The 24,883-nt window shown below is 34.7% G+C and overlaps 1 protein-coding gene across 2 annotated transcripts in view; it reads right to left on the reverse strand.

Moving 5' to 3' along the window:
• Positions 1-24,883, reverse strand: part of LOC108709161 (neuroligin-4, X-linked) — a 164,113-nt gene that overhangs the window by 59,902 nt on the left and 79,328 nt on the right. The window contains exon 3 of one of the 2 annotated variants that reach the window (XM_041583311.1): positions 12,894-12,953. The exons of the other annotated variant lie outside the window; for it this stretch is intronic. Within the exon in view, the coding sequence (XP_041439245.1) occupies positions 12,894-12,953 (60 nt within the window). The remainder of the gene's footprint in view (positions 1-12,893; positions 12,954-24,883) is intronic. 2 annotated transcript variants of the gene reach the window in all.

Here is a 24,883-nt window from a genome sequence, read left to right on the forward strand (position 1 = left end):
TCTATTGTACATGTATTTTCTAATACAATTGCCTTGATTTGAAAAAAATCCCAGTGTTGCTGGTCTGATTTACTATATTCTGGAACATTTTTACCTTGCACCCAGGGATCGACAAGAAGCTGAGTGCTGCCCTACCCAAAGAAAGATATATATATATATAAACTGTATATAAAGTAGATAAACTATTTGTACCAGCACTCACCTTTCTAAAGGAATTTCTAAATGTGCAAATGAATAATTATTCCTTGCTCGAAAATACACTCACAACCTCCTCCACCTAGTATGTGAGTGCATTTTTGAGAAATATATATATATATATATATATATATATATAGAGAGAGAGAGAGAGACTTGATCTTACTTATTCCTTCTGTTGTTTTTCTGGCTCACTTTTAAATTACCTATGTATAAAATGTATTCTGACATGGAACTGTTCCTTTAATAAATGGCATTTTCATTTTTCAGCTGAAACATTGGGGATGCTTATTGAGCTAGAAGGGTCAATCTGCTTACATGTCTTAGTGTTAACAGTAATGATCTGGTAAGATTACTCTCAATTTAATGCCAAGATATTTAGAAGCATTACACATTCATGGAAAATAAATACATGTAATGTATTTCTAACCTTGGGGTCCCAGATGTTGCTGGACTACAACTGCCAGCATTCTTCAGTATATAAGTATAAATAAAATGACCTAGCAGTTATTGTCCAGCAACATCTGGGGGTCCAAGGTTAAAGGGGTTGTTCACCTTTGAGTAAACTTTTTGAATGATGTAGAGAGTGATATTCTACGACAATTTTCAATTGATTTTCATTATTTTACTATTAATCCATCAGATCTCCAATTTGCAATTTCAGCAATCTGGTTGCTAGGATACACATTGCCCTAGCAACAATGCATGTATTTGTATAAGAGGCTGGAATATGAATAGGAGAGGCCTGAAATGAAAGATGAGTAATAAAAAGTAACAGTAACAATAAGGGGCCCATTTACTTAGCTCGAGTGAAGGAATAGAATAAAAAAAAACTTTGAATTTCAAATGTTTTTTTTGGCTACTTCGACCATCGAATTGGCTACTTCGACCATCGAATTGGCTACTTCGACCTTCGACTATGACTTTGACTCGAACGATTCGAACTAAAAATCATTCAATAGTCGCAGTACTGTCTCTTTAAAAAAAAACTTCGACCCCCTACTTCACCACCTAAAACCCTACCGAGGTGCAATCGTATGTGTAACTCTTGTTTTAAGATATACAAAATTACTTATATGAAGGCAAGGTGCAAATCTGCCATATTTTTTTCACTTTTCATCCTGCTTTCCCTTGATAAATTGCCACAAGTCTGTGTGATCCAAAATGAAGAAAAAGACCTGAGGTTACCCCTTTTGACCAAGAAGTCCTGCAGAATGTAGGTTACAATATGGTAAAAGCTGAACGCTAGTGACAAGCAAAGTTTTTGTGTGCATTTTGGGTAAAGTGAAGTGGATCAGCTTTGCCCATCACTATTGAACACAGATAAAACATGACAATTTTTTGTCAAGTGCACTTTTGTAGGTACAGACCCATAAGCAGGATTTAATGGAAATGCACAAAATTTCCCTCTACAAAAAAAATACAGAAAAAGACCAAGGCCAAGGCTTTTAGAGGGGTTTTCAGAAACCCCCATCCAACATTGTTCCAGCTCTCGTACTCTGACAATACACATTTGTACAGGTGTGAGGAAAAACAGACTTTTAAAAATATGGTTTGAATTAACCTGAAGTTACCTTAAAATACCCATTTTCTCTTTCTTGTCAGAAAAAAAGAATTCTAACTTGTTTATGTGTGCAATACCCAGAGGACTGTGTTGGTGGCATTTATTTCTATGCTTATGAATGTGTACGAGCTGTTATTCATGTCCTGAAGGCTTTACATAATTTTAAGAAGCTGCAAACATGAATTTTATGCTAATCATGCAAAAAATGTAGCTGGCTCTGGTCATCAAAATATTTCAGATACGCTACATTGTAGCAGAACAATACAGTATTTCAAAGTTGAAGCTGAAATGAAACAAATGAAAATTTCTTTTAAAGATTTTCATAACTATGAACCTAAAACTAAAATAAATTGCCCTTCGGTGCTGCCAAAATGTAATGCTTTGCAACACAATAGATAGGCCCTGGATGAAATGATTGCTATGATAAATGTGTATATATTGTATACTGTTCCTGGAAATTGTCAGAAATAGATAAGTGTACTTATATATCATATTTTTTCTTGTATTTATTATTTTCTAGGTGCATATATTTACCAATATACCATTAATCATGTCATGATGATACAGTGAGAGTTCTCAGCCTAAAGAGGAAGCTGAACCATTAATAAAGACATATATTTATGTTGTCAGTTAACTTTTCAATGTACATATGGCGCTGGTATGACAAAATAGCAAAAACCCTTCTGACACTTCAAAACAGAAAATGTTAGACATGTATACTTACTTATCTACAGAAAACATAAATATTCCTAGGTCTAATCAATGCCACACAATAGCCATATAAATAAATATGAAGCATATATTTAAATATAATCGGCCAAATTGATCATTTTGTGTGTAAATTGTAGCTTATAATATATATGCTATTACAAATTATTAAATTGAAGTATTTTAAATGTGTTTGCTTTAATTTTACATTATATGGAACATTCTAATTCAATACATGAAATAAAATGAAATCCTGTATTATATATTTTAGATTCTGGGGAATAGTAAATCTACATTTCTCACAAATAATCCATCAATGTCCAAAACAAATTTCCAAATGCTCTAATCTTAAACCCCTTGTTGAGGAGAACCCCAGTTACCTTGAAATCTTAAGCTTGTCATAAGATAAATAACCAAATATGTAACCAATACATTCCAAAAATTTTATAAATAAAAAACAGACCTTAAAGACAAAAATCAGTGACACAATTTGTTTAGATGATTAATAAAATCAAAGGTTTTTTATGGGGCATATTTATCAAGGGTCAAATTTCGAAATCTCAATCTTTTTTTATCAAGGATTGAATTTCGAATTCATGTAGGTTTTTTAAAACTCCCATAAACTCCCATGAACTTGAAATTCAACTAATCGAATTGTTTTAATAAAATCTAATTTTTTCAAACTCAGATGTATAGAATCAACCCGAAAACATGAATCAAATTCGTATTAAATTCAATTAAAATTTATAAAACTCGATTCGGGTTTTTTTCAGAGAATAAAAATTGAATGTCAGGAAGGCTGCAAAGAACTCCAAAGTGATCCCTGGACGTCTCCCATTGACTGAAACAGCAATTTGAAAGGTTTTAGGTGGTGAATAATCAAATTTGAGTTCTTAAAGGGCCAGAGTATGATAAATCTTGAAAATCAAATTCAAACTTTAAAAAAACTTGAATTTGAATAACTCCCTAGTTAAATTTGACAGTTTTGACCATAAAAAAACTCTAAAATTAGAATTTTCAATTCGACCCTTAATTAATCTACCCCTAAATAAACCTAGTAAGATTGTTTTGCCACTAATGTGGATTCATGCAGTTTTTTTAGATTCAAAACAAGGTAATCTTTTTTTTTTACAGGAAATTTTTTTTTATAATTTATAATATATTGTTTAAAATTAACTCTATGGGAGTCACCTTCTCGTATTCTGAGCTTCTGGATGAAAGATTTGTGGATAAGGAATCACATATCTGTATTTTAATCACAAAAAATCTACAGGTTTTACAGGGCAAGCAGGGACAGCATGTAATAAATACACATTTATAACAGCAGCAGATCAATGTGTTAATTTTTAGCAAGTATTTACCTAGTTCAAGCAGTTAAACACAGCTTTGTACTGTGGGGTGTTAGAGCTGAGCAGCAGCATTGAGCTCTAAAGTCCCCATGAATCATTAAGCCTCCGGAAATTAACAAGCATTCCATTAAAATGAACACAATCCATGTTAATGGGAAAGTTTACAACTGAAAAAGCTAATTTCCCTCACTTTCAGTATAATAAACTTTCACTTTCAATAAAAAAATAATTTTAAAAAAAAATCAGCCCAGTATACTTAAGATTGGATCATTTATACTTAAGATCTTCTATTTTCCTAAAATTAATTTTGGTATTGTACATCTGAATATCCTGTAAGTAACCTATAGGAGATTTATGCTTTTTTTTTTTTTTGTAACTTATATTTTTTTTATTAGTATGAAAAAGAGTCATACATAATCATGAGCCTTACATAATAACACAAGTCATCACAAACAGTGTTGAACAGTTACAGGGTCCATGAATCTCCCTCAAGTTTAAAGGGTAGTTAAAGAAGAAAAGTGAGATGTAGAAAAGGAGGTGGGGGGTGAGGTAAGGGGAAAGGGATTGGGGGGGAGTGGGAAAAATAAATAAATAAATAAAATAAAAAAAGTAAGTGAGTGAGTAATAAAGATAAAGAATAAAATAAAACGACAAAGAACAAGAACAGTCAGCCTTGGGTTGATAACATAATTAGAGCTAGCATCAACGATGTCTAAAAGTAAAACTCTGTGATAACAGATCTTGAGTTATCCTGTTGGCACGTGTGCCTTACTCTGCCAGACCCCCAAGTACCCAAACAAACCAGACCTGTAAGTATTTAGGGGTTTTGTTCTGTAAAAAAGCTATTCTTTCCTCAAAGAATCGATTACTATTAACCCGAGTTATCACTTCAGTTAAGGTTGGGGGGTCCGTGGATTTCCATTTGGCTGCTATAGCTAATCTTGTAGCTGTTAAAATCTGGTTAGCTAAGATTTGGGACTGTTTGGATAGCTGGGGGAATTTGTAGTTTGGGGCAGGACCAAAAAGTGTGTATTAATGAGCCAACTTCTCCCCATTGCCTCCAACAGGTGTTTGAAATAGGACTGTGGGCTTGACCTGGAAGCTTAAGATATGTTGTTGGAGTGCTATATAAGCTTCTTAGTGCTGTTAAATAGGGGCCCGCTAGGTCTAGATGGCAAAGAAGTGCAAATAGAAAAGGCCAACTTAAGCGATCAAAAGCCTTTTCGGTGTCTAGGCTTAGTAGGAGCATTGGTTGTTTCTGCTTATGGGCAACTTCTAAAAGATAAAATGGTCCTTCTTGTTTTATCCCCCACTTGCCGACCCTGAATAAATCCCACCTGATCTTTGTGTATGAGGTGTGCAGGATGGAGGCGAGACCGTTAGCAAGGATCTTGGAAAATAATTTTAAAGCAGAATTTAGTAAGACTATTGGCCTATAATTGGTACTTAATGTTGAATCCTTTCCTTCTTTAGGGACTAAAGCTAGGTATAAAGTAGGATCTGTATGTGAAATAGGGGTATCCTGAAGGTATTCATTAAAATGTTTTGTAAGAAGTGGAGAGAAGATATGTAGGAAAGTCTTATAGTATTTATATGTAAACCCGTCAGGTCCCGGAAATTTAGCATTCAGCATTGATTTAAGAGTCATTGCTATCTCCCCTGGAGTGATACCTTGGTTAAGTATTTGCAGGTCCGATTCCATGAATTTTGGCAGGTTTGCTTCTGTGAGAAAATTTGTAAGAGGGTTTGGCTCTGAGTCTTTATCATCTGCCAATTACAAGTATAAATTATATAGCTTATGGTAAAACTCATGAAATAACTGCCCTATATGATCAGGATTAAATGTTAACTGACCTGACTGGGTTTTGATTGCAGCTATCCTGGTCGAAGCTTTTTGTTCCCTTAATTTTTTCGCTAAAAGTGTATGTTGCTTGTCTCCTTTCTCATAGTATTTTAGTTTAGTCCATACCATAGCTTTCTCAATCTCTTTATATTTAGCTGCTTTCAATTCACTCCTTACTTTTAGAATTTGTGTCAGCAAAGTGGCAGAATTGTGAGTATTATAGGAGTTCTCTAACATGCGTAGTTGGGTTTGTAGATCCTTGTAGGAATTAAAATATAGCTTCTTTTTTTGTGCTGCAAGGGCTTTAAATCTGCCTTTGATTGTAGCTTTATGGGCTTCCCACAAGGTTGGCAGAGATTGTACTGAATTTGTGTTAAATTGAAAATATTCCTTTAGTGCTGACTCAATTTGTTTAACTGTGTCAGCATCATGAAGGATAGTTTAATCGCCAATGCGGTTCTCGGCCTGGAAGAGTAGCGAGTTGTAATTGTAGGATAATGGGGGAGTGATCAGACCATGTGATGGGAAGTATATCTGTGGAGCAATGAAGCTTCAAACAGGGATGTGAAATAAAGAAGTAGTCTATACGTGTGTGAAGTTTGTGGGGGTTAGAATAGAATGTATACTGTTTCTCGTTTGGGTGATTGATTCGCCGTGCATTGAATAAAGAGAACTGTCTTGTTAGTTGTCTAAATTTTCTGGACATATTATGGCATGACTGCTTTAGGGCCTGTTGTGAGAGGTCCATTATTTGTGAATAAGTCATATTAAAGTCACCTCCAATTATTAAGTAGGGATGGAGAATATCTAGGTGTTTCTGTAGGATCCTCTGTAGGAAAGCATATTGCCTTTTCCAAGACAGAATTTTACACTGATTAGCATTGGTTCAATCAATTCCTGCGGTGGTTCCTTGGATGCTCCGCCTCTGGCATCCTATTTAGATTCAAATTATGACAATGTTTTGGAAACACTCACAAAAGCAGATTAACTGCAATTAAGCCTTTGCCACACGACATGTGTCTGGCAAATTGGCCGTTTTTCAACATTGGCCGTTGTTGGGGGAGTATATATTAAGTAAGCTAACTGAAATTCCTGTATAGGTAGCTAATTGTAGTCAATAGTGTCCTTCAGGATTGTTAATGACCTGGTTGACAATAAGGGGGCAGTCTTTATGAATTAGTATGGCCACTCCAGCTTTCTTTTGTTTACTGGAAGCGTAGTAACTGTTTGGAAAATATTTAGAGCTCAGTTTATGAGGTTTGGATGCATCAAAGTGATTTTCTTGTATGAAAGCTATATCAGCCCTCGAGAGCCTCAATTCCTTGAAAGTCAGAATTCTTTTGGTTATACTGTTCAAACCTTTGACATTTAACAATATCAACTTAACCATTATTAATTATAGAATGATTGGATGCTAAACTGATACAGGAAGTTGACTCTCGTAGGGCAGATCCCCTATGTCTCAAAAATAGCTTCATAGCATCTATCAACTTATGGCAAATAAATTGCAAACCAATAGAATTATTTCCCAACAGAGCATTGGTCCTGAGCCCAGATACATTGCATGCGTTTTCAACCCAAGTTCCAAGGATGAAAATAATAGAAACAAAAACAAAGTTTTGTATGAAACATCCGGTAGCACAAGAAGCATATGACATGCCTATTTGGCAGTGCAAAAGTCCGGATGGTAAATGTCCTGCCTCAGTTAATCCAGTCATTTATGAGCTAAAAAGAGCACCCTGCCAAATGACCTTTGGTAACTAACTAAATCAGAGGTTGAGTGATGCATTAGGTATAATTACCTTCTCTTGCTGGAGGAGAGGGGCTTAGTGTAAGTCTGGGTTATTGTGAGGAAGTAGGAACCTTGTTCCATTGAGGAGTGAGTGTTGGTTTGACTGGAGATTGTCGTGGTGAGGTGTTGGGGCTTTTGGATTGAAGCCCTAATGCTGCCAGCAAATTACTTCCCTTTGCCGGGTTCTATAGAGTTAGTGTGTTGTGCCCCGATGATTGACAACCAATTTGAAGGGGAAACCCAATTGATAAGGAATTTTGTTTTCTCTCAATTTCTGTGTGATTGGTTTGAGCTCCCCTCTTGGCCAGGGTGACTGGCGACAAATCTGCAAATATCTGCAATTTATGGTTATGAAATTCCACTGTTTGCATAGAACGTGTTGCAGAGGCTATTATTTCTTTGCCTTCGTAGTAATGAAACCTCGTAATTATGTCGCTTGGCGGTTTGTTGTCTGGGGGTTTTGAGGCCAATGAGCGGTGGGCCCTGTCCAACATCCAAAGTTTTGAGGACACTTGGGGGCAAAGATCACAGAATAAATCTTGCAAATACTTCACAATTTCAGGGCCTCCCACTGTCTCAGGGATTCCTCTAAATCTCAGATTTTGCCTTCTAGACCTGTTTTCCAGGTCTTCACAGGTATCCTTAAGGTATGTTAACTCCTCTCTTAATGAATAATTTTCGTCCTCTAAGAGCCCCAGCCTTTGAGCTACATCATCAGTATATATGTCTCCAATGCGCTTGGTGAGTCTCTCTCTTGGTGCGCAATAGATCTTTGGGCGCCATCTTGCATTACGGCCTGCTTTTTCTGCGACTGTGATCTTTGCAGGTATGGAGACATGGTAGGGGCTAAATCCTTGAGCTTTTTCTTGCCCATTTTGTATAACGAGTTACCTCCGATAACTCCTGACCCGATTTTGTCTAGCAGCCTAAGCTGGTTGCTGTTTTTCGGGCTTAGAAGATCTTTTAAGGCGAGGAGCTCCTAGTCCGCACGTGCTTCCTCCATCAAGGTTGGCCACGCCCCATGAGAGATTTATGCTTTTAATTTTAAACGTATAGTTTTTTCCACAACTAATATATTGTTTAATTTTTTTTCTTTTGTTATCTACTTTGCAAATTTAGACTGATATTTTTTTAGCCCAGTATTCAAGTCAGCATTTGACACAAAAAGTTACTTTTTATTGGAACACAAAGAATGCTCTACTTTATACAGGACAACAAATATTTTACCAATGAGATAGTTTAAAGCATTGGTGATGACTTATATGACTGTATGTATTAACTGTATTACTGTGTTCCTTAGTGATGAACATTATTGATGTGGCAAATGTATTCTCCAGCCATGGATTTGCCGTAAATTTCTGCATTTCACCACCTGCAAATTTTTTTCATGAAACTGCTGCAAAAATTTGACTCCAAAAAAAAGTTGCACATGTAAAAATTGTCGCACATCAAAATGATTTTGACGCCTATTGATTTTAATGTGTTTTGCTAATTTCTTGCCTTTCACAAGTTCTTTAAGTTTGCTAATTTTTCAGCAAAGTGAAACAGGACAGATTTCATCATCACTAATAAACATACTCGGAGCAAATTTTGCCATGACTCTATTCTAGATAGAAAAGTTTGCTCATCCTTAGGGAGTTATTTTCTAAACTCCGAATACCCGAAAATCCCCTAAATCCCAAAATTTTTGATTTTTTTAGTGTTATGATAGGCTTTTAAATTTTTTTTTCAGAATTTATTAAACCCTTAGGGCTAAAAAGCCCAAATATAAAAACAGGGCATCTCAAACCTGTCGAGGTTGCATAAAAGTCAATGGGAGCAGTCCCTTTGATTTTTGGTTGTGTCTGGGGTTTTGGCCAATTTCACTATGTTTTTGGAGTTTTCGGGTGAAAACTCCGAAAAATGTGGTGTTTTCGGGGAAAATTCAATAAAAAATCGTGAAAATCTGAGCTTTTCCCGCAAAGGTAATTTTCAGGAAAATGTAATAATAAATAAGCATTAAAAACCCGAGCGGCTTAGATCAGAGTTTGTAGCAGCCGATATTGAGATAAATTCGGGCCTTGATAAATAACCCCCTTAGTGTCCAACTTTTATCTGTTATCTAGGCTCGAAAAAGTCCCCCATTTTGCATGCTATTGTTATGGCCCTCAAAGCACTGGTGCACAGGCCAATGCCAATATATGAAAAGAATTTGAACAGTCACTTTAAGGGGATTACAATATTACTAGGTGATTACTAGGTGATTTCAAGTCACCTATGGGCTTATTTATCAAAAATTTAATTTGTGAGGTTTTAGAGTTTTTTTCTACTTAGAATAAACTCACAATTAAAAAAAACTTGAATGTTTGTTTATACAGTATATTAAAAAATCCAAATATAAAACCTTGATTGAATAAAATTGTAAAAAAAACTAAAAAAAATTTGAATTGACAAGCTCAAAAATATAATTCAAACTTGTGATTTTTTTTGTACCAGAAATTTGAATTTCCCCGCTAGTGTGCCATTTGCAAATCTCCACTTCGCCTCAAGACAATCAGGGCTATTTACTAAAATTCAAATATTTCTCATTATTTTATTAAAACCACTTTGAAACTCCAATGCACATTTTTACCTTATTTATCAATAAATTAACTTGATTATTTTTATTCAGACTTTTAGCACCCTCTGGGTTTAATAAATCTAAAAAAAATTCTAAGCTTTTTTTTCTACCAAAAAATTGTATTCCCCTTTAAAACTTTTACCAGAAAAATTTGGACTTAACCGCCGTAGAGTTTGCTTATAGTCCAAATAAAAAAGTATTCTATCTCAAACCTGCCTGGGTCATGTAGAAGTCAATGGCAGATGTCCCTTTTATAACTGGAAGATATCTTGATCTGTGCTGAATTCCATGCAATAATTCAAATAATTTGTAGTTTTCCGGAGATCCTTAAAAAGTACTTTAGTGTCAAATCCGAAAAAATTGTACGAATTGGGTCTTTCACGATTCTTTTCACAAACCAGATTTTTTTAGACTTAATTTATTAATAAATAAGGTAAAAATTGATCCTTGGACTTCTCCCATGGGCGTCCACAAATCACATCCCAAACCCATGTTTAGTGTCAGACTGCATTTTTTCAGCCGCTTTATGTACCACGCGTACTTACTTGGCTACAGCTCTAGCACCAGTCCCTGCAGGCACCCCAGGACTGCAGAGGTGGGGAGCAGGCCCGGACTGGCAATCTGTGGGTTCTGGCAAATGCCAGAGGGGCTGCTATAAGGTCCCATAGAAGTTCAGTATTTAGTGGGCTGGTGGAGGCTGATTGGGCCTCTGTGTACCTGAAATGCCAGGGCCTATTTTAATTCTCAGTCCTGACCTGGTGGGGAGGCTACAGCAGGAGGAACTGCTGCCACTACATTCTGCAGGGAGAGAAGGACCTCTGATGACATCACCTGGTCAAATTAAGGCACTGTGAGTGGGAGGTACCGGGGAGATGCGGGAAGGAAGCAAGTGGTGTGGGGCAGCCAGCGCACTAAGGAGACAAGTTTTTGAGTGTGGCAGGGAGGGGGTGTGTAGTTCCAGAAACTCATATTTCATTCACAACTTCTCATGGAAAACAATGAGCTGAAACAACTATGTAATAACCCACAGCCACATCACCGACAACTCTAGGACCCCTCCCTGGCCTGCCAGCTGCCACTAGAATACACCGATCTATTGTCCCCGCAGCCCACCCTAGTCTCTAGGCAGGTGGGCCTATTTGTGGCAGTTTGTGCTTTGGCACTGTGCCCTCCTTAGCTCTCAAAGTCTGGTGCAGCAGTGACAGAAAGGGTTACAGGCTGCGCCTGCAGGCAGCTAAAGACAATCTTTTTGGCAACTGAATTTTTCCAGGGGTGGGTAACTGCCCCCTCTTGCCCCCTTCTGTGGACACCCATGACCTCTCTCATTGACTTATACAGTAAATTGGGAGGTTTTAGGTGTCGAATAGTTGAATTTGAGTTCTTAAAGGGCCAAAGTATAATAAATCTCAACATTTGAATTCAAATTAAAACTTGAATCGAGTTTGGATAATTCACAATTCGAATTTGAGAATTTTGACCAAAAAAAAATTGAAAACTCGAATTTGAATTTTCAGTTTGACCCTTAACAAATCTGCCCCTTAGTATAAACATTGGTATACATTCTCTATTCATTGTTAGAATACTATTATAATGTTATTATATCAACATGAAGGAAGACTGTGCATCACATTTTACCAACACTGGCTAGTCTGTATAAAATTATTAGAGACTAGGGGTAATTTATCAACATCAAATAAAAGTTTTCTTATTGTAAATTGCACTTTTTCTGGTAATATTTACAAAATACCAAACCTTGAATTTGAGATTTATTTAATGCAAAAACATAAAACTCAAATATAAGAATTTGGCATCAAAAACTCTCAAGTCAATGTAAAAATTAATGAGTTAAAATAGCAAAATTTCAGCTATATTTCAATTTGAGTTTTGTGATTTATTCAAAATGTGGCAGATTCATTGAAAATGATAAATATAATGTTAATTCACTGTGTTCACATTTTTACAATTTTAAACAATAAAGTTTTTTTATTAAATTTAAAAGCAAGCACACATATTTTTTGATGAATCTTCCATGTTCCTTCAAACACAGATTTATGCAATATCAAAATCATCATCACATATTAACTTTCACATACAATACTTTCAAAACAATGCAAGCCCTTATAACTTAACCATTAAGTAGGGGGTTTTCAATAATCCTCTATGGAAAATATGTTTTTTTATGGTATTGCTAAACTTAGAAAAACACTAGGGGCAAATTTATCAAAGTGTGAAATTAGAGCTTCCATCACTCTCCACATTTCACCATTTGATAAAATCCTATAAGAATTAATAGAGATTGGTGCAATTTTACTGTGGTTAGCTCTGATTTCACACTTTGATAAATTAGCCCCTTAGACTGTTGGTTTTGGGGAAACCCCTACATATGTATGTAACTGATAGTAATTCAATACAAAATTATGTACATTTTACATGAGCAGCCATTTATATTATCACATATTATAAAGGTATAGAAATCACAAAATAGAAGCCTGAATCTTTCTTAAAATAAATAAAATTAACATATATATCTGACAACAAAATATGCATTTTATTATTATGTTTTTATTGAAGATACTGTGGAACTTGAAAATAAGTTATTATACATGTGTCACTTCTTGTTTAAAAGTACAGATTACATTCAAAATATCAAATTAACTATAAATTGATTTAAAAGTATTTATAAAAAATAAAGGGAAAGTAAGCACCTTCCAAACAAAAATAAAATCAAAATGAGCACAAAAGCATTCTGGGCAGAAAAAGAAAATGAAAAAAGAAAACTTATTTTGGAATAAAAAAAAAAGAATATTCATGCATCAAAATTGAGCTTGAATATAAAAAAATACCTTCATCTTCCCCACGATCATTATTGGCTATATCATCAGCTTGTTTCTTTGTAGTGGCTCCTATAGGTTACGGTAAAAAAAGAATAAGGGAAACAAGATGATTCAAAACCAGATGGCTTGTGAAAAAAGTGGGAAACAATTCTGTAAAGGTAATGTAACATACACAAAAAATAAATACTGCAAGTGTTACATTACATCTAACAGTTCAAAATGTGTTGTTTATTATCAAAAAAAACATTTTTCAACATTTCTTTTTTTAAGGAATCATGAGTTCTAGACGAGGTGTATATATATAACATATATAACAAATATAACATCCCTCACCATCTGCACATGCTAGTTTGTAGTCAAATGCTTCTAGGTGCTTTGCTGTGGTTGAAGTATTCAAAGCAATAGAAGATAGCACACACACCCTGGTCTTGATTCTTCATTTATTAAACAAATAACTACAGGTACATCAACATCAACGTTTCGGTTCTGGTCTAAAACCTTTTTCAAGATGTACTGCCATGTAAACCCAGTAAGATTAACCAATTTAAAAACTTCATATACTGACAAGACAAACAAGTAGGGCATTTATAACAACCCCATTTTTTTGATGGAAGCCAAGAGTTGGAAGCCAAGAATTGGTTAATCTTACTAGGTTTCCATGGCAGTACATCTTGTAAAATGTTTTAAACCATAACAAACCATCAATGTGGATGTAGTAATTTGTTTAATAAATAAAGAAATAAGATCGAAGGATCCAAAACTTTAGCCATCTAATATTAAGAATACATAGTAATGGGTGTAAAAATATAGTTTAATTTGAACTATAACCAAATAACATGACTATAAAGTATATTTTTCTATTCAAACAAATAGACAATTGACAATGTATTAAATAATAATCATTTGTTCATCACAACTCTTTTATTGAATTAGCTAATGGTTATCACATTACCAGCATAAAAGTATTTAGAGGGATCAAAATATACTAAAAGTGCAAGTAAAATATACAGATGCAGCTTTGTTTATCTTATCTTCTAACAAATATATCTCTTGTGGTATTGTATATCTGAATGGCATCAAAATGTACTAAATGAACACTTGTCAGTATTGGTATCAGTGCAACAGAATTTCAGAAAAAAAACAAGATATCTTCACCGTTACAGGTCTCAATGTAAGATTTGTTGCTACATCAATAAAAAAAAATCCAAATTTTTAATATATGTCTAGAACTCCAATTATATTTTACCCCCAACCCCAATAAATATTTATGCTTTATTTATCAGCTTGAATTTCATATACTACAGACTGTCTAAAGCTGCCCATAGATGTTGAGATTTTTAAAAGATCCGATCCTTATCGTGAGACCATGATTTTCTCGGAACAATCGTACAATCGTATGAATTGACCATCAACTAAAACGAACAATTTGCCAGGAAAACAAAGGGGAGCTGCCTGCTTGGCCCTGCAAACATAGATAGATTGCACTGGGACCCACAAAGATTTTTTGACCTGGCCGATCAATTTCCTCACAGATGTTGGCTGAAAAATCGTAAGATGTACGATCATTCGAATCCCACTAACCGCACGATAATTTTGAAGGATTGGTCGTTAGGCAAGAAGAATCATCGTGTCGATGGGGAGCTTATGGCAACCCATTGTATTTATGAGAAATACAAAATTTGTAGCTAGAGAGAATGTTTTCACAATGTATTGTTTGACTACAAATTTCAGAGTTTTGTGAAACGGCAACAAAAAGTCATGCATAATATTATCCTCCCCTTTCATTCCACATTAAGGAGCAGATTCATCTAGGGTCAAATTTCGAGTTCTTGGGAGTTTGTAAAAACTTCCATGAACTCAAAATTCGAAATTCGAAAAAAAGGCTAATATAAATTTAAAAAAATATATAAAATGTTTCAAATTAGGGTGTATAGGATTGACCTGCAAAATTTAATTTGAATCAAATTCAAATAGAATTTGATTCAAGTTTTTTCACCAAAAAACCCCAAAATTTTCATGATGTCTCCAAACAACTCCATTCCAGGATGTCCTCCATAGGCTAAAACAGAAATTCACCAGGTATAAGGTGGCAAATAGTCAAATTTGAATTCTTAAAAGGCCAGCACATGAAAAATAACAAAATCTAAATTTGAATTTTTTTAAAAACTCTAATGACATTTAATGTTCCCTAGTCAAATTACACTAAAATAAACTTGAAAATTCATTTTTTTTTTTACTTTTTCACTTCCACTCTTGATAAATCTGCCCCTAAGAAATGGGATTTGAAATTCGAATAGTATCTTATTTAAGAAAAAACTTGAGTATCTAAAACTAAAATATTACTAACTAGAAAGCTTGAATCGAGTTTGAATTGAATTTGACTAAACATGAATCGAGTTGAAGTTGAAGATAAACATCTTCAAATGGGTCACTGGACCTCTGCCATTGACTTCTACATGAACTTGGCAGGTTTTAGGTGGCAAATAGTCGATTTCGAATTGGTCAAAGGGTCCAGGTATGATAAATCTCAGACTTGAATTCAAATTTGAGTTTGGATTATTCCCAAATCGAATTTCTGAGTTTTGCTCAAAAATCCAATCATATTAAAAGAATTATCAACATGCTCTTACTGTATGATTTTCAGCATAAACTTGAATTTCTCCATTAGTATTTCTTTAAATGATTTCAAATAGAAATATTTATCCTGGTTTTGAAAATACGTTTTTGACAGGGTTTGCTAATTCACCTGTGGCTTCAATAATTCAGTAAAATAGATGTTTTGCAAATGAAAATTGTACTGAAAACACCTCTGAAAACAATTCAGTCATCCACAGCTAATTGAAATGGAACAGTTATCACTTATCCCCTTCTGTGAGACTACTTTACATTTTAAATAGTAACTGTTTTTTTTTAATTGTTAGCTTGGGTATCGAAAAACATTAAATGAACTTTCAACTGTCAAAAATGCTGTTAACAAATTAAAAAAACACATTTATATTACTCACTCATTGCTAGATTAAAAAGAATAGAAATAAAAATATATATAAACATACACAAACATACAGTACATACACTTCTAACAACAAATAGAACATTTTATGGATAATGCTCATATCAAGTCCATTTATGAAAATTACCGTAATGGAAAACCAGGGAATATTAAAAACCTTAAATTGTTTTTTCACTTTTTTTATATATATATCTAATATAAGTATTAGGAGTTTCCCATTGTTCAGTTTAATTTTTTTAGTTTATTCTAGCTGTCATGTCCTCAGCCTGGCGTACAGAAACCTCCCCACAGTATGTCTTTTCTTTACATACTATAATCTATTATTCCATCTTTTTTTTTCCATCTTTTTAGCCTCTTCGTTCTCATAAAAATATGGAATGGCCATGAAATAGGCCAAACGTTTGACTCTAGTATTTGTTTGGAGTATACATACATCATACCCAAAGTATTTGGTTTTACACAAAATGCCCTTTTCTAAAGCAAAATGTTGCTGGAAAGAGCATGGGGCCCATTAAAATCTTTGAATACAACTTTCTAAATAATGAATATTTGGTTTTCACTTTTAGGTATAAATACAGTATTTACTGCTTTTGCCACCATAGGCAACAAACCAAATTTTGCCTCCCAAGAGAACTGGGTTGCAATATACTATACTGGTGCAGAGTGAAAAATTGCCTTTCAGAATTGCCAGGGGAAGTTTGTTGTATTCAAGGCAGAAGCAGCCCTGGTCTTTTATACAGTTTACCAAAAACAATATTAAAACCATTATCTACGTAACTGACTTTTCTCTTGCTCAAAGGAATGCTTACAATGCAATTACATCATTGTCTTCAGATGAAAACAGCACATGCATGACTCCATAATTTAGTTTCTCTCTTTGTCTCCACTTCACTTCAAATGATACATAATTATGTAATTATCTGAAAAACATGACCTTGGTCTAGATATGTCCATCCAACTGAAACTAATAAAAGCATCTCTCTACATCTCTCAGAAACATATTCAAATTGATTTTATCTGAAGCTGAATAAAAGTTAAAATGTAAACACTTTCAGAATCTCACTTAATACACACACTATAAATAAAAGCAGACCAACTGAAGATAGCATTCAAACCTTGCCACTAACATTTATTTACAGTTTTCCATGAAAATCACAGCAGAATGGTAACAGCCAAATTCTATGCTATGTTTAAATTGAACTAGAATACAGTGGTTGAATTATGTAATATTTTATTTATTAATATCTTAATATATACAATATTTTCCCAATTTCTTTGAATTTCCCTGCAATTACTCCACTAATTGCATAATTCTAATATTTTATCTATAGTTGAATAAGTAGGTATTTTGAGTGAAATATATCATATATATATCACAGTGAGGACAGTGAGGTTGGGGAATGCACTGCCGGGTGATGATTCAGTTAATGACTATAAGAGGGACTTGGATGATTTCTTGGACAGACATAATACTAAGGCTATTGTGATACTAAACTCTATAGTTAGTATAGATATGGGTATATATCATTTATGTGACAGTAGGGAGGGGTGTGTGTATGGGGCTGGGTTTTCATTTGGAGGGGTTGAACTTGATGGACTTTGTCTTTTTTCAACCCAATTTAACTATGTAACTATGTAACTATGTAACAGTCCACCAAATGACTCCAAATTGATTGTAGGAGGTCCATAGGCTAAAACACCAATTCAGCAGGTTTTAGATGGCAAATTTTCAAATTCAAATTCTTAAAGGTACATGATACATTTCAAAATTCAAATTTCTAATTTTTTTTAAACTCAAATCGAATTTGGACTATTCCCTAGTCGAATTACACTAAAATATACTAGAAATTTGAATTAAAAAATTCTAATTTTCAACCCTTGATAAAGTACAGGTATGGGACCTGTTATCCAGAATGCTCGGGACCTGGGGGTTTCCAGATAAGGGATCTTTCCGTAATTTGGATCTCCATACCTTAAGTCTACTTGAATATCATATATCATATAAACATTAAATAAAGCCAATAGGCTGGTTTTGCTTCCAATACAGATTAATTATATCTTAGTTGGGATCAAGTACAAGCTACTTTTTTTTTATTACAGGGAAAAAGGAAATAATTTTTAAAAATGTGGCGTATTTGATTATAATGAAGCCTATGGGAGACAGCCTTTCCATAATTCTGAGCTTTCTGGATAATGGGTTTCCGGATAACAGATCCTATACCTGTATAAAGATCCCAGTTATGGAAAGATCCATTATCCGGATAATGCCAGGTCATGAGCATTCTCTATTTTGCATGTAAATCTGGAGACATTTGGGGGCAGATTCACTAAGGGTCGAATTTCGAAGTAAAAAATACTTCGAAATTCGACCCTCGAATTGAAATCCTTCGACTTCGAATATCGAAGTCGAAGGATTTAGCGCTAAACGTTCGTTCGATCGATCGAACGATTTTTCGTTCGATCGAATGATTAAATCCTTCGAATTGAACGATTTGAAGGATTTTAATCCAACGATCGAAGGAAAATCCTTCGATCAAAAAAAGGTTAGCAAACCAATGGGGACCTTCCCCATAGGCTAACATTGACTTCGGTAGGTTTTACCTGCCGAAGTAGGGGGTCGAAGTTTTTTTTAAAGGGAAAGTACTTCGACTATTGAATGGTCGAATAGTCGAACGATTTTTCGTTCGATTCGTTCGATTTCGTTCGTATTCGAACGAATTTAACCAATTCGATGGTCGAAGTACCAAAAAAATACTTCGAAATTCGAATTTTTTTCATTCGAATCCTTCACTCGAGCTTAGTGAATCGGCCCCTTATACTGCATATATTATAATAGGCCAACAGCTATAAATATACCTGATGTGACAACATTTATGTAATGCAGTTGTGCTTATTTCTCATTTCAGACATGCTTTAAACAAAAGCTGGACCCATACAATTTAAAGGAGAATTAAACCCTTAAAATGAATGTAGCTAGAAAATTTTATACAGTGAACTTATTGCACGAGGCTAAAGTTTGAGCTTGTCAATAGCAGCAATGATCCAGGACTTCAAACTTGTCACAGGGGGTCACCATCTTGGAAAGTGTCTGTGACACTCACATGCTCAGTGGACTCTGATTGGCTGTTGAGAAGCTAAGCTTAGGGCTCGTCACTAATTATCCAGCAGCAGAAAATGAGCTTCCCTGGCTGTAATATAAGCTGATGCTACAGGTTTGCTGATTATTCAATTCTGATGCTAATTGCACTGGTTTCTGTGCTGCCATGTAGTAATTATGTGTATTAATTACTAATCAGCCTTATATTGTGACATTTCTATTCTATGTGTACTGTATATTGTGAGTGGCTCCCTAAGCTCAGTAAGTGACAGCAGCACAGAGCATGTGCAGTGAATCAGCAGAAAAGAAGATGGGGAGCTACTGGGGCATCTTTGGAGACACAGATCTTTACTGTTAAAGGGCTGTGGTTGCCTTGGGCTGGTACAGAAGCACAAAAATATAATGTACAATATTTTTTATCTGACTTCTTTAGTTAACCTTTAGTTCCCCTTTCAGGATTATATCAAAAGTATAGCACTTATCTAAAGATATGCAATTACCTAAAATGGCATACTTGAAAGACTCTGCTGAGTCCATGTATTCCTTTGTAGCATGATTTCCACTTGCACTCCCTGGTCCTCCTTAGTGGATCCTGCTAGGTGCCCAGTCCTTGGGGGATACAGCAATCCCCACAATACAGCAATGCTCAAAGTTCAAAGTACTGGCACTCAATAGCAATTGCAAAGGGGTGATCCCCTACGTGTTTATTAGGTCATACAAAAGCACAACGTTTCGGGGGCTTGCTGGATGATGATGTGATGCTGATTCAGTTAATGCTGTTAAAGAGTGGCTTGGATCATTTCTTGGACAGACATCATATTATAGGGTATTGTGATACAAAAAAATACAATTAGTATAGATATAACTATGTGCAGTTGGATGTGTCAATGTGAGTATGTGTTGGGTTTAATTTGGAGGGGTTGAACTTGATGGACTTTGGTCTTTTTTCAACCCAACTTAACTTTGTAATTGTAGAGAACAACTGGAAGTATTTTCTTTGCATGTATAAAGATAAAGGATTTTTTTTATTGTGTTAACAGAATTCAACATTCAAAAAAAACATCCATTTGTTGCACTAGAAAAGTATACCTTTCTTCACAAAGTTTCTGACTTAAAGTAACAGATACTAATGGTAATTGTAGAGTATTTTCTTTGCATGTATAACCATAAAGAAAACAAATTTTCTTGTTTTTATTGTGTTAACAGAATACAAAATTCCCAGATTGCTCATTATGTACAGAAGATTACCCGACAAAAGTGGTATGAAATTACTTCAAAATATACCCTTACTTTGTTCCGTAGACAAAGAAAGCTCTTTCTTCTAGCAATTTACACTCTTACACAACATAGGCACAGTTGGGCCCAATGCTGAATTTGTCTTATATGTCTCCTCTTTCACTTCATTGCCTCAATTGTTCTCTTTCTTATTTTTCAAGGGAAACGTTAGAGGAGAAACAAACACTAAGGGGCAAATTCATCAAGGGTCGAATTTCGAGGGGTTAAATCCCTCGAAATTCGACTTGGGAATAGAATCAAATAGAATCGAATAGGCAATTTGGGCGAATTTACGCGCTGGCGAATAGTCAAATTGGCGAATATTCGCCAGGCGAATAGGCGCTCGATCGAATATTCGCTCGAAGGATTTTCATTCGTTCGAATGCCTTTTTATTCGATCAAAAACTTGGAAAACAAGCCTATGGGACTTTCCCATAGGCTTTTAAAGCAATTCAGTAGGTTTTAGGTGGTGAAGTAGGCAGTCAAAGTATTTTTAAAAGAGACAGTACTTCGACTATCGAATGGGCGAATAGTCGCAGCGTTTTTGCGCTCGATCCAGTACTTCGACTATCGAATGGCGAATAGTCGCAGCGTTTTTGCGCTCGATCTATTCGAATCATTCTACTCAGACGAATTTACGCCAATTCGAGTTTTTTTACTTGGAATCCTTCACTCGAATTTAGTGAATCGGCCCCTAACAGTAACAATAGGTCTGTAGCTGTGATTCTATTATTTTGCTGTTTAAACCCAGGTGCTCAGTTCTGCTATTACATTGATAACATTTAAAAAAAAAAAAAACTTGTATCGTTGCTACAAATAGAATGGGTTAATCAGTTTAAGAAAAATCTTAATTCACCTGAAATGTATCACATTTTTTTTTATTTTAAAGGAACAGTTTGGTGTAAAAATAAAAACTAAATAGATAGGCTGTGCAAAATGATAAAAACATTTATAATATAGTTAAAAATGTATTCTATAAAAGCTGGAGTGACTTGATGTCTAAAATAACAAAACACCACGTCCTGCTATTCAGCTCTCTAACTCTGAGTTAGTCAGAAACTTTAAGGGAATTCACCTGAAATTTATTACATTTTTTTTTATTTTAAAGGAACAGCTCTGTGTAAAAATAAAAACTGGGTAAATAGATAGGCTGTGCAAAATGAAAAAAACATTTCTAATATAGTCAAAAATGTATTCTGTAAAAGCTGGAGTGACTGGATGTCTAAAATAACAAAACACTACTTCCTGCTTTTCAGCTCTCTAACTCTGAGTTAGTCAGAAACTTTAAGGGGTAGATTTATCAAAGAGTGAAGTTCCTCCACTAGAGTGAAATTCCGCAGCTCTCAATTCATTTCTAAGGGATTTTCAAAGGCGTATTTATCAATGGGTAAAGTGAAAGTTCACCCTTTGATAAATACGCCTATAAAAATCCCATAGAAATGAATGGAGCGTGGCAGAATTTCACTCTAGTGCCAGAACTTCACTATTAACTTCACTCTTTGATAAATATACCCCTAAGGGAGGCCACATGTGCAACTGATCCACAGCATGCAGGTCAGATTCAAAACAGTTATGACCCATGTGGTCCCCCTCGAATCTTGGATTGGTTACTACCTTGTAACTGCCTGGTAAACAATCAGTGGAAATCAAGAGTGTTGCAAAGCAGGAAGTAGTGTTCTGCCTATTATGTTACACATCCAGTCACTCCAGACTTTATACATTACATTTTTGCCTAACTAACTATATTAGATACATTTTATTTGCACAGCCTATCTATTTACCCATTTTTTTTTATTTTTACACTGAACTGTTCCTTTAAAATAAAAAAAAATGTGATAAATTTAGACCAAAGTTTAGACCACTTAGATACAGTTTGGCCCAGTTTGCAGAGTTATAAAACAGGCAGCTCAATCAAAATGAATTACCATTAAACCAGCATAATTCTGAATGCCTGATATCCTGCTAAAGAAGATTCCCAAGTGTCCCAATACTTTAGTTTTGTATGTTGGTTTCATCAATACAAGACCTCCAATTTGTAAGTAAAAGGCAAACTGTATTATTTAGTTATTATTTAGTCTAGAGAAATATAATACTGTAGTTTAAGCAGGTGGAGAGTGTTAATCAGTGTATATGGCTAATGTTATAAAATGGCACAGAAGCAAGTGTGGGATTCACTGGTTAACTCAACTGTCCAAATATTCAAGGACAGGCTCAGGCATCTTTTATACGATTTGTCAGGCCAAAGTAATATGTAGTCTATGATTTAGCATGTCATACTTTTAGATAAAATAGCTGCAAACCTACAAATTGATCTGCAATTTGCAATTAAATTAAGAAAATGCTAATTCAATAGCTACATTAAAACCTTGAGTGAACCCCTTACTTTCAATAATCCTTATCAGCACCTGACACTCTTTCATACTGACAAGCAAAACATTTCAACAATAATGTTCTCAAATAGTTTCACTTTATATGTAATATAAATCGAAGGACTTGCTGCACATGTATAAACACAAAGGTGTCTATTTTCTCTGTTGGAAGGCAACTTGATGCAATGTATTTAGTTATAAAGTCTAGTTATAAAACAAGCTATGAAACACTGGGCAAAGTGCTAAGCACAAAAATGCAGCACATCTTCCTACCCAGCATTCCAGTATAATTGTGCTCACACAAAATAAAGGTCCACAACATGCAATAGATTTGTCAATACAGCCATGGCTTGTGAAATTGATATACATGGCAGAACTGTGTCATAAAACCATGAAGTAAATGCAGATTTTAAGGAAAACAAAAACCAAAACAGGAGTTGGTGCAAGGAGAAAATATACTGTAAATAAAATATACAGGCCAGTGATAGGAATCAGCAAGCAGAAATGGAGTCTAGTAATTATGCCAAGAGATCGGGTCAGGCAACAGGCAACGATGTCCAAGAACAGGCAAAAGTTTCAAACTGAGAAATCCACAGATACAAGACAAGGAGGGGACAGGAGCGTAAGAAAAAGGCTGGGGGTCACAGAACAAGGAACGGACTCAAGAAATAGGAACCTGATTGGGTTTCAAGAAGAGGCATTGCAGCAGGCTAGACCTCGGCTGTAAAGCTTAATGACGAAGCAAGAAGCTATGGTCAGGAACAGGCTTATAAAGGATCTAATTGCATAATGATCTACACATGGACCTCATAGGCAGAGTAAAGAGCAGACAGAAAAAATACAAGTGGTGTACAAGAAGAACTGGTCAAGGACAGCCCTAAATGCCTTTGGTGGCACAGATTGTAAGTATTGATGATGAATTTGATTATAATTTTACACACCTCCTCAGGCTTATTTGCATATTAGAACACACCCAGACCTCAGGTGGATAACGCACAGTTTAGATCTTATAACTAAACACTGTGTGCAATGACAGTCTTGCAGCTATGATCCATTTTGAAATTGTATAATTGAACAATAATTTCAAAATTATCCTGTAGAATATTAAATCCCACATGATGTACAGCTGAGTATATAGCTAAAAGAAGCACTTGTATGCTATTTCCTTCCACAAAGGATTCAGTCCTGGACTAACTCTGAACCATCATTTACATATGCAAATTAGCATAAGAAGGTGGAATCTATAATTTACATACTTATATAAATTCCTGCTGAAAAACCCTAGGATTAGGTCAAGTCTGGGATCCATTGGTGGCTGAGGTTGGAGTGATAACAAAGGGAAAAATCAGAGGACAACAGAAGAAAGAAGAAGAGAATTGAGAGATCATTAAAATGACAGTAAATAACAAAAGAGAAAAAGTTGCAAAATCCTACAATTGGGAAATAGTACAGAGAAGGTATTAGAGTTGGTTTTAGAGTTCATTCTAAATGAATTTGCTATTAAAGCAGTGCAGAGATTAACTTTCAAATTATTTTTAAGTGCTATTACATTTACAAATAATTTTAAACTGTTGAAGATTTTTAGTTAAAAAAATGTGTCTCAGTTCGTAGCTTGCTTGTCAGAGTATTTTATTTAACCTAGCCATCTTTTAATAGCAATTACTTTCAATGTATGCCATATATGATATACCTATATAATCCTTGCATATATTAATGGTTTGTCTATACATTTGTGTGTAACTATTACATTTAGGAATGTATCCCCATAATGTACAATTTTTTTTTAGATTAAAGTTTAAATCTCCCAGAATCTAGGTATTAATAATTTTTGGTAACAAATATCCTGTTCTATTTGAAAAAAGTTTTAATTCATTAACTTTTCAGAGAATCATAAATGGTATTTGACACCTAATTAAAGGGATACTGTCATGGGAATTGTTTTCCAAAACGAATTAGTTAATAGTACTATTAATAAATCATGCATAAAATCAGCCAAGATAAAATTGAATTGGAAAAGGATATTGCAGTGAGGAGTAAAATGAATCAAAAATTATATTTTAACATCTCAATATAGTAAAAAAAATTAGCAGGATGGGGTGGGACCCTTAATGTCAGAGGGGTCAGTTGGTGGATGAGAACAGAGAAAAAGCAGAGATTCTGAATTGTTATTTGTCAACAGTCTACACAAATGAGGAACCAATTAATGAAGGTTTTTTTCTTAATAGTCACAGTTCTAGTAATACAACAA

Source organism: Xenopus laevis, chromosome 2S, assembly GCF_017654675.1.
Source record: "Xenopus laevis strain J_2021 chromosome 2S, Xenopus_laevis_v10.1, whole genome shotgun sequence".
Taxonomy (NCBI): Eukaryota; Metazoa; Chordata; class Amphibia; order Anura; family Pipidae; genus Xenopus; species Xenopus laevis.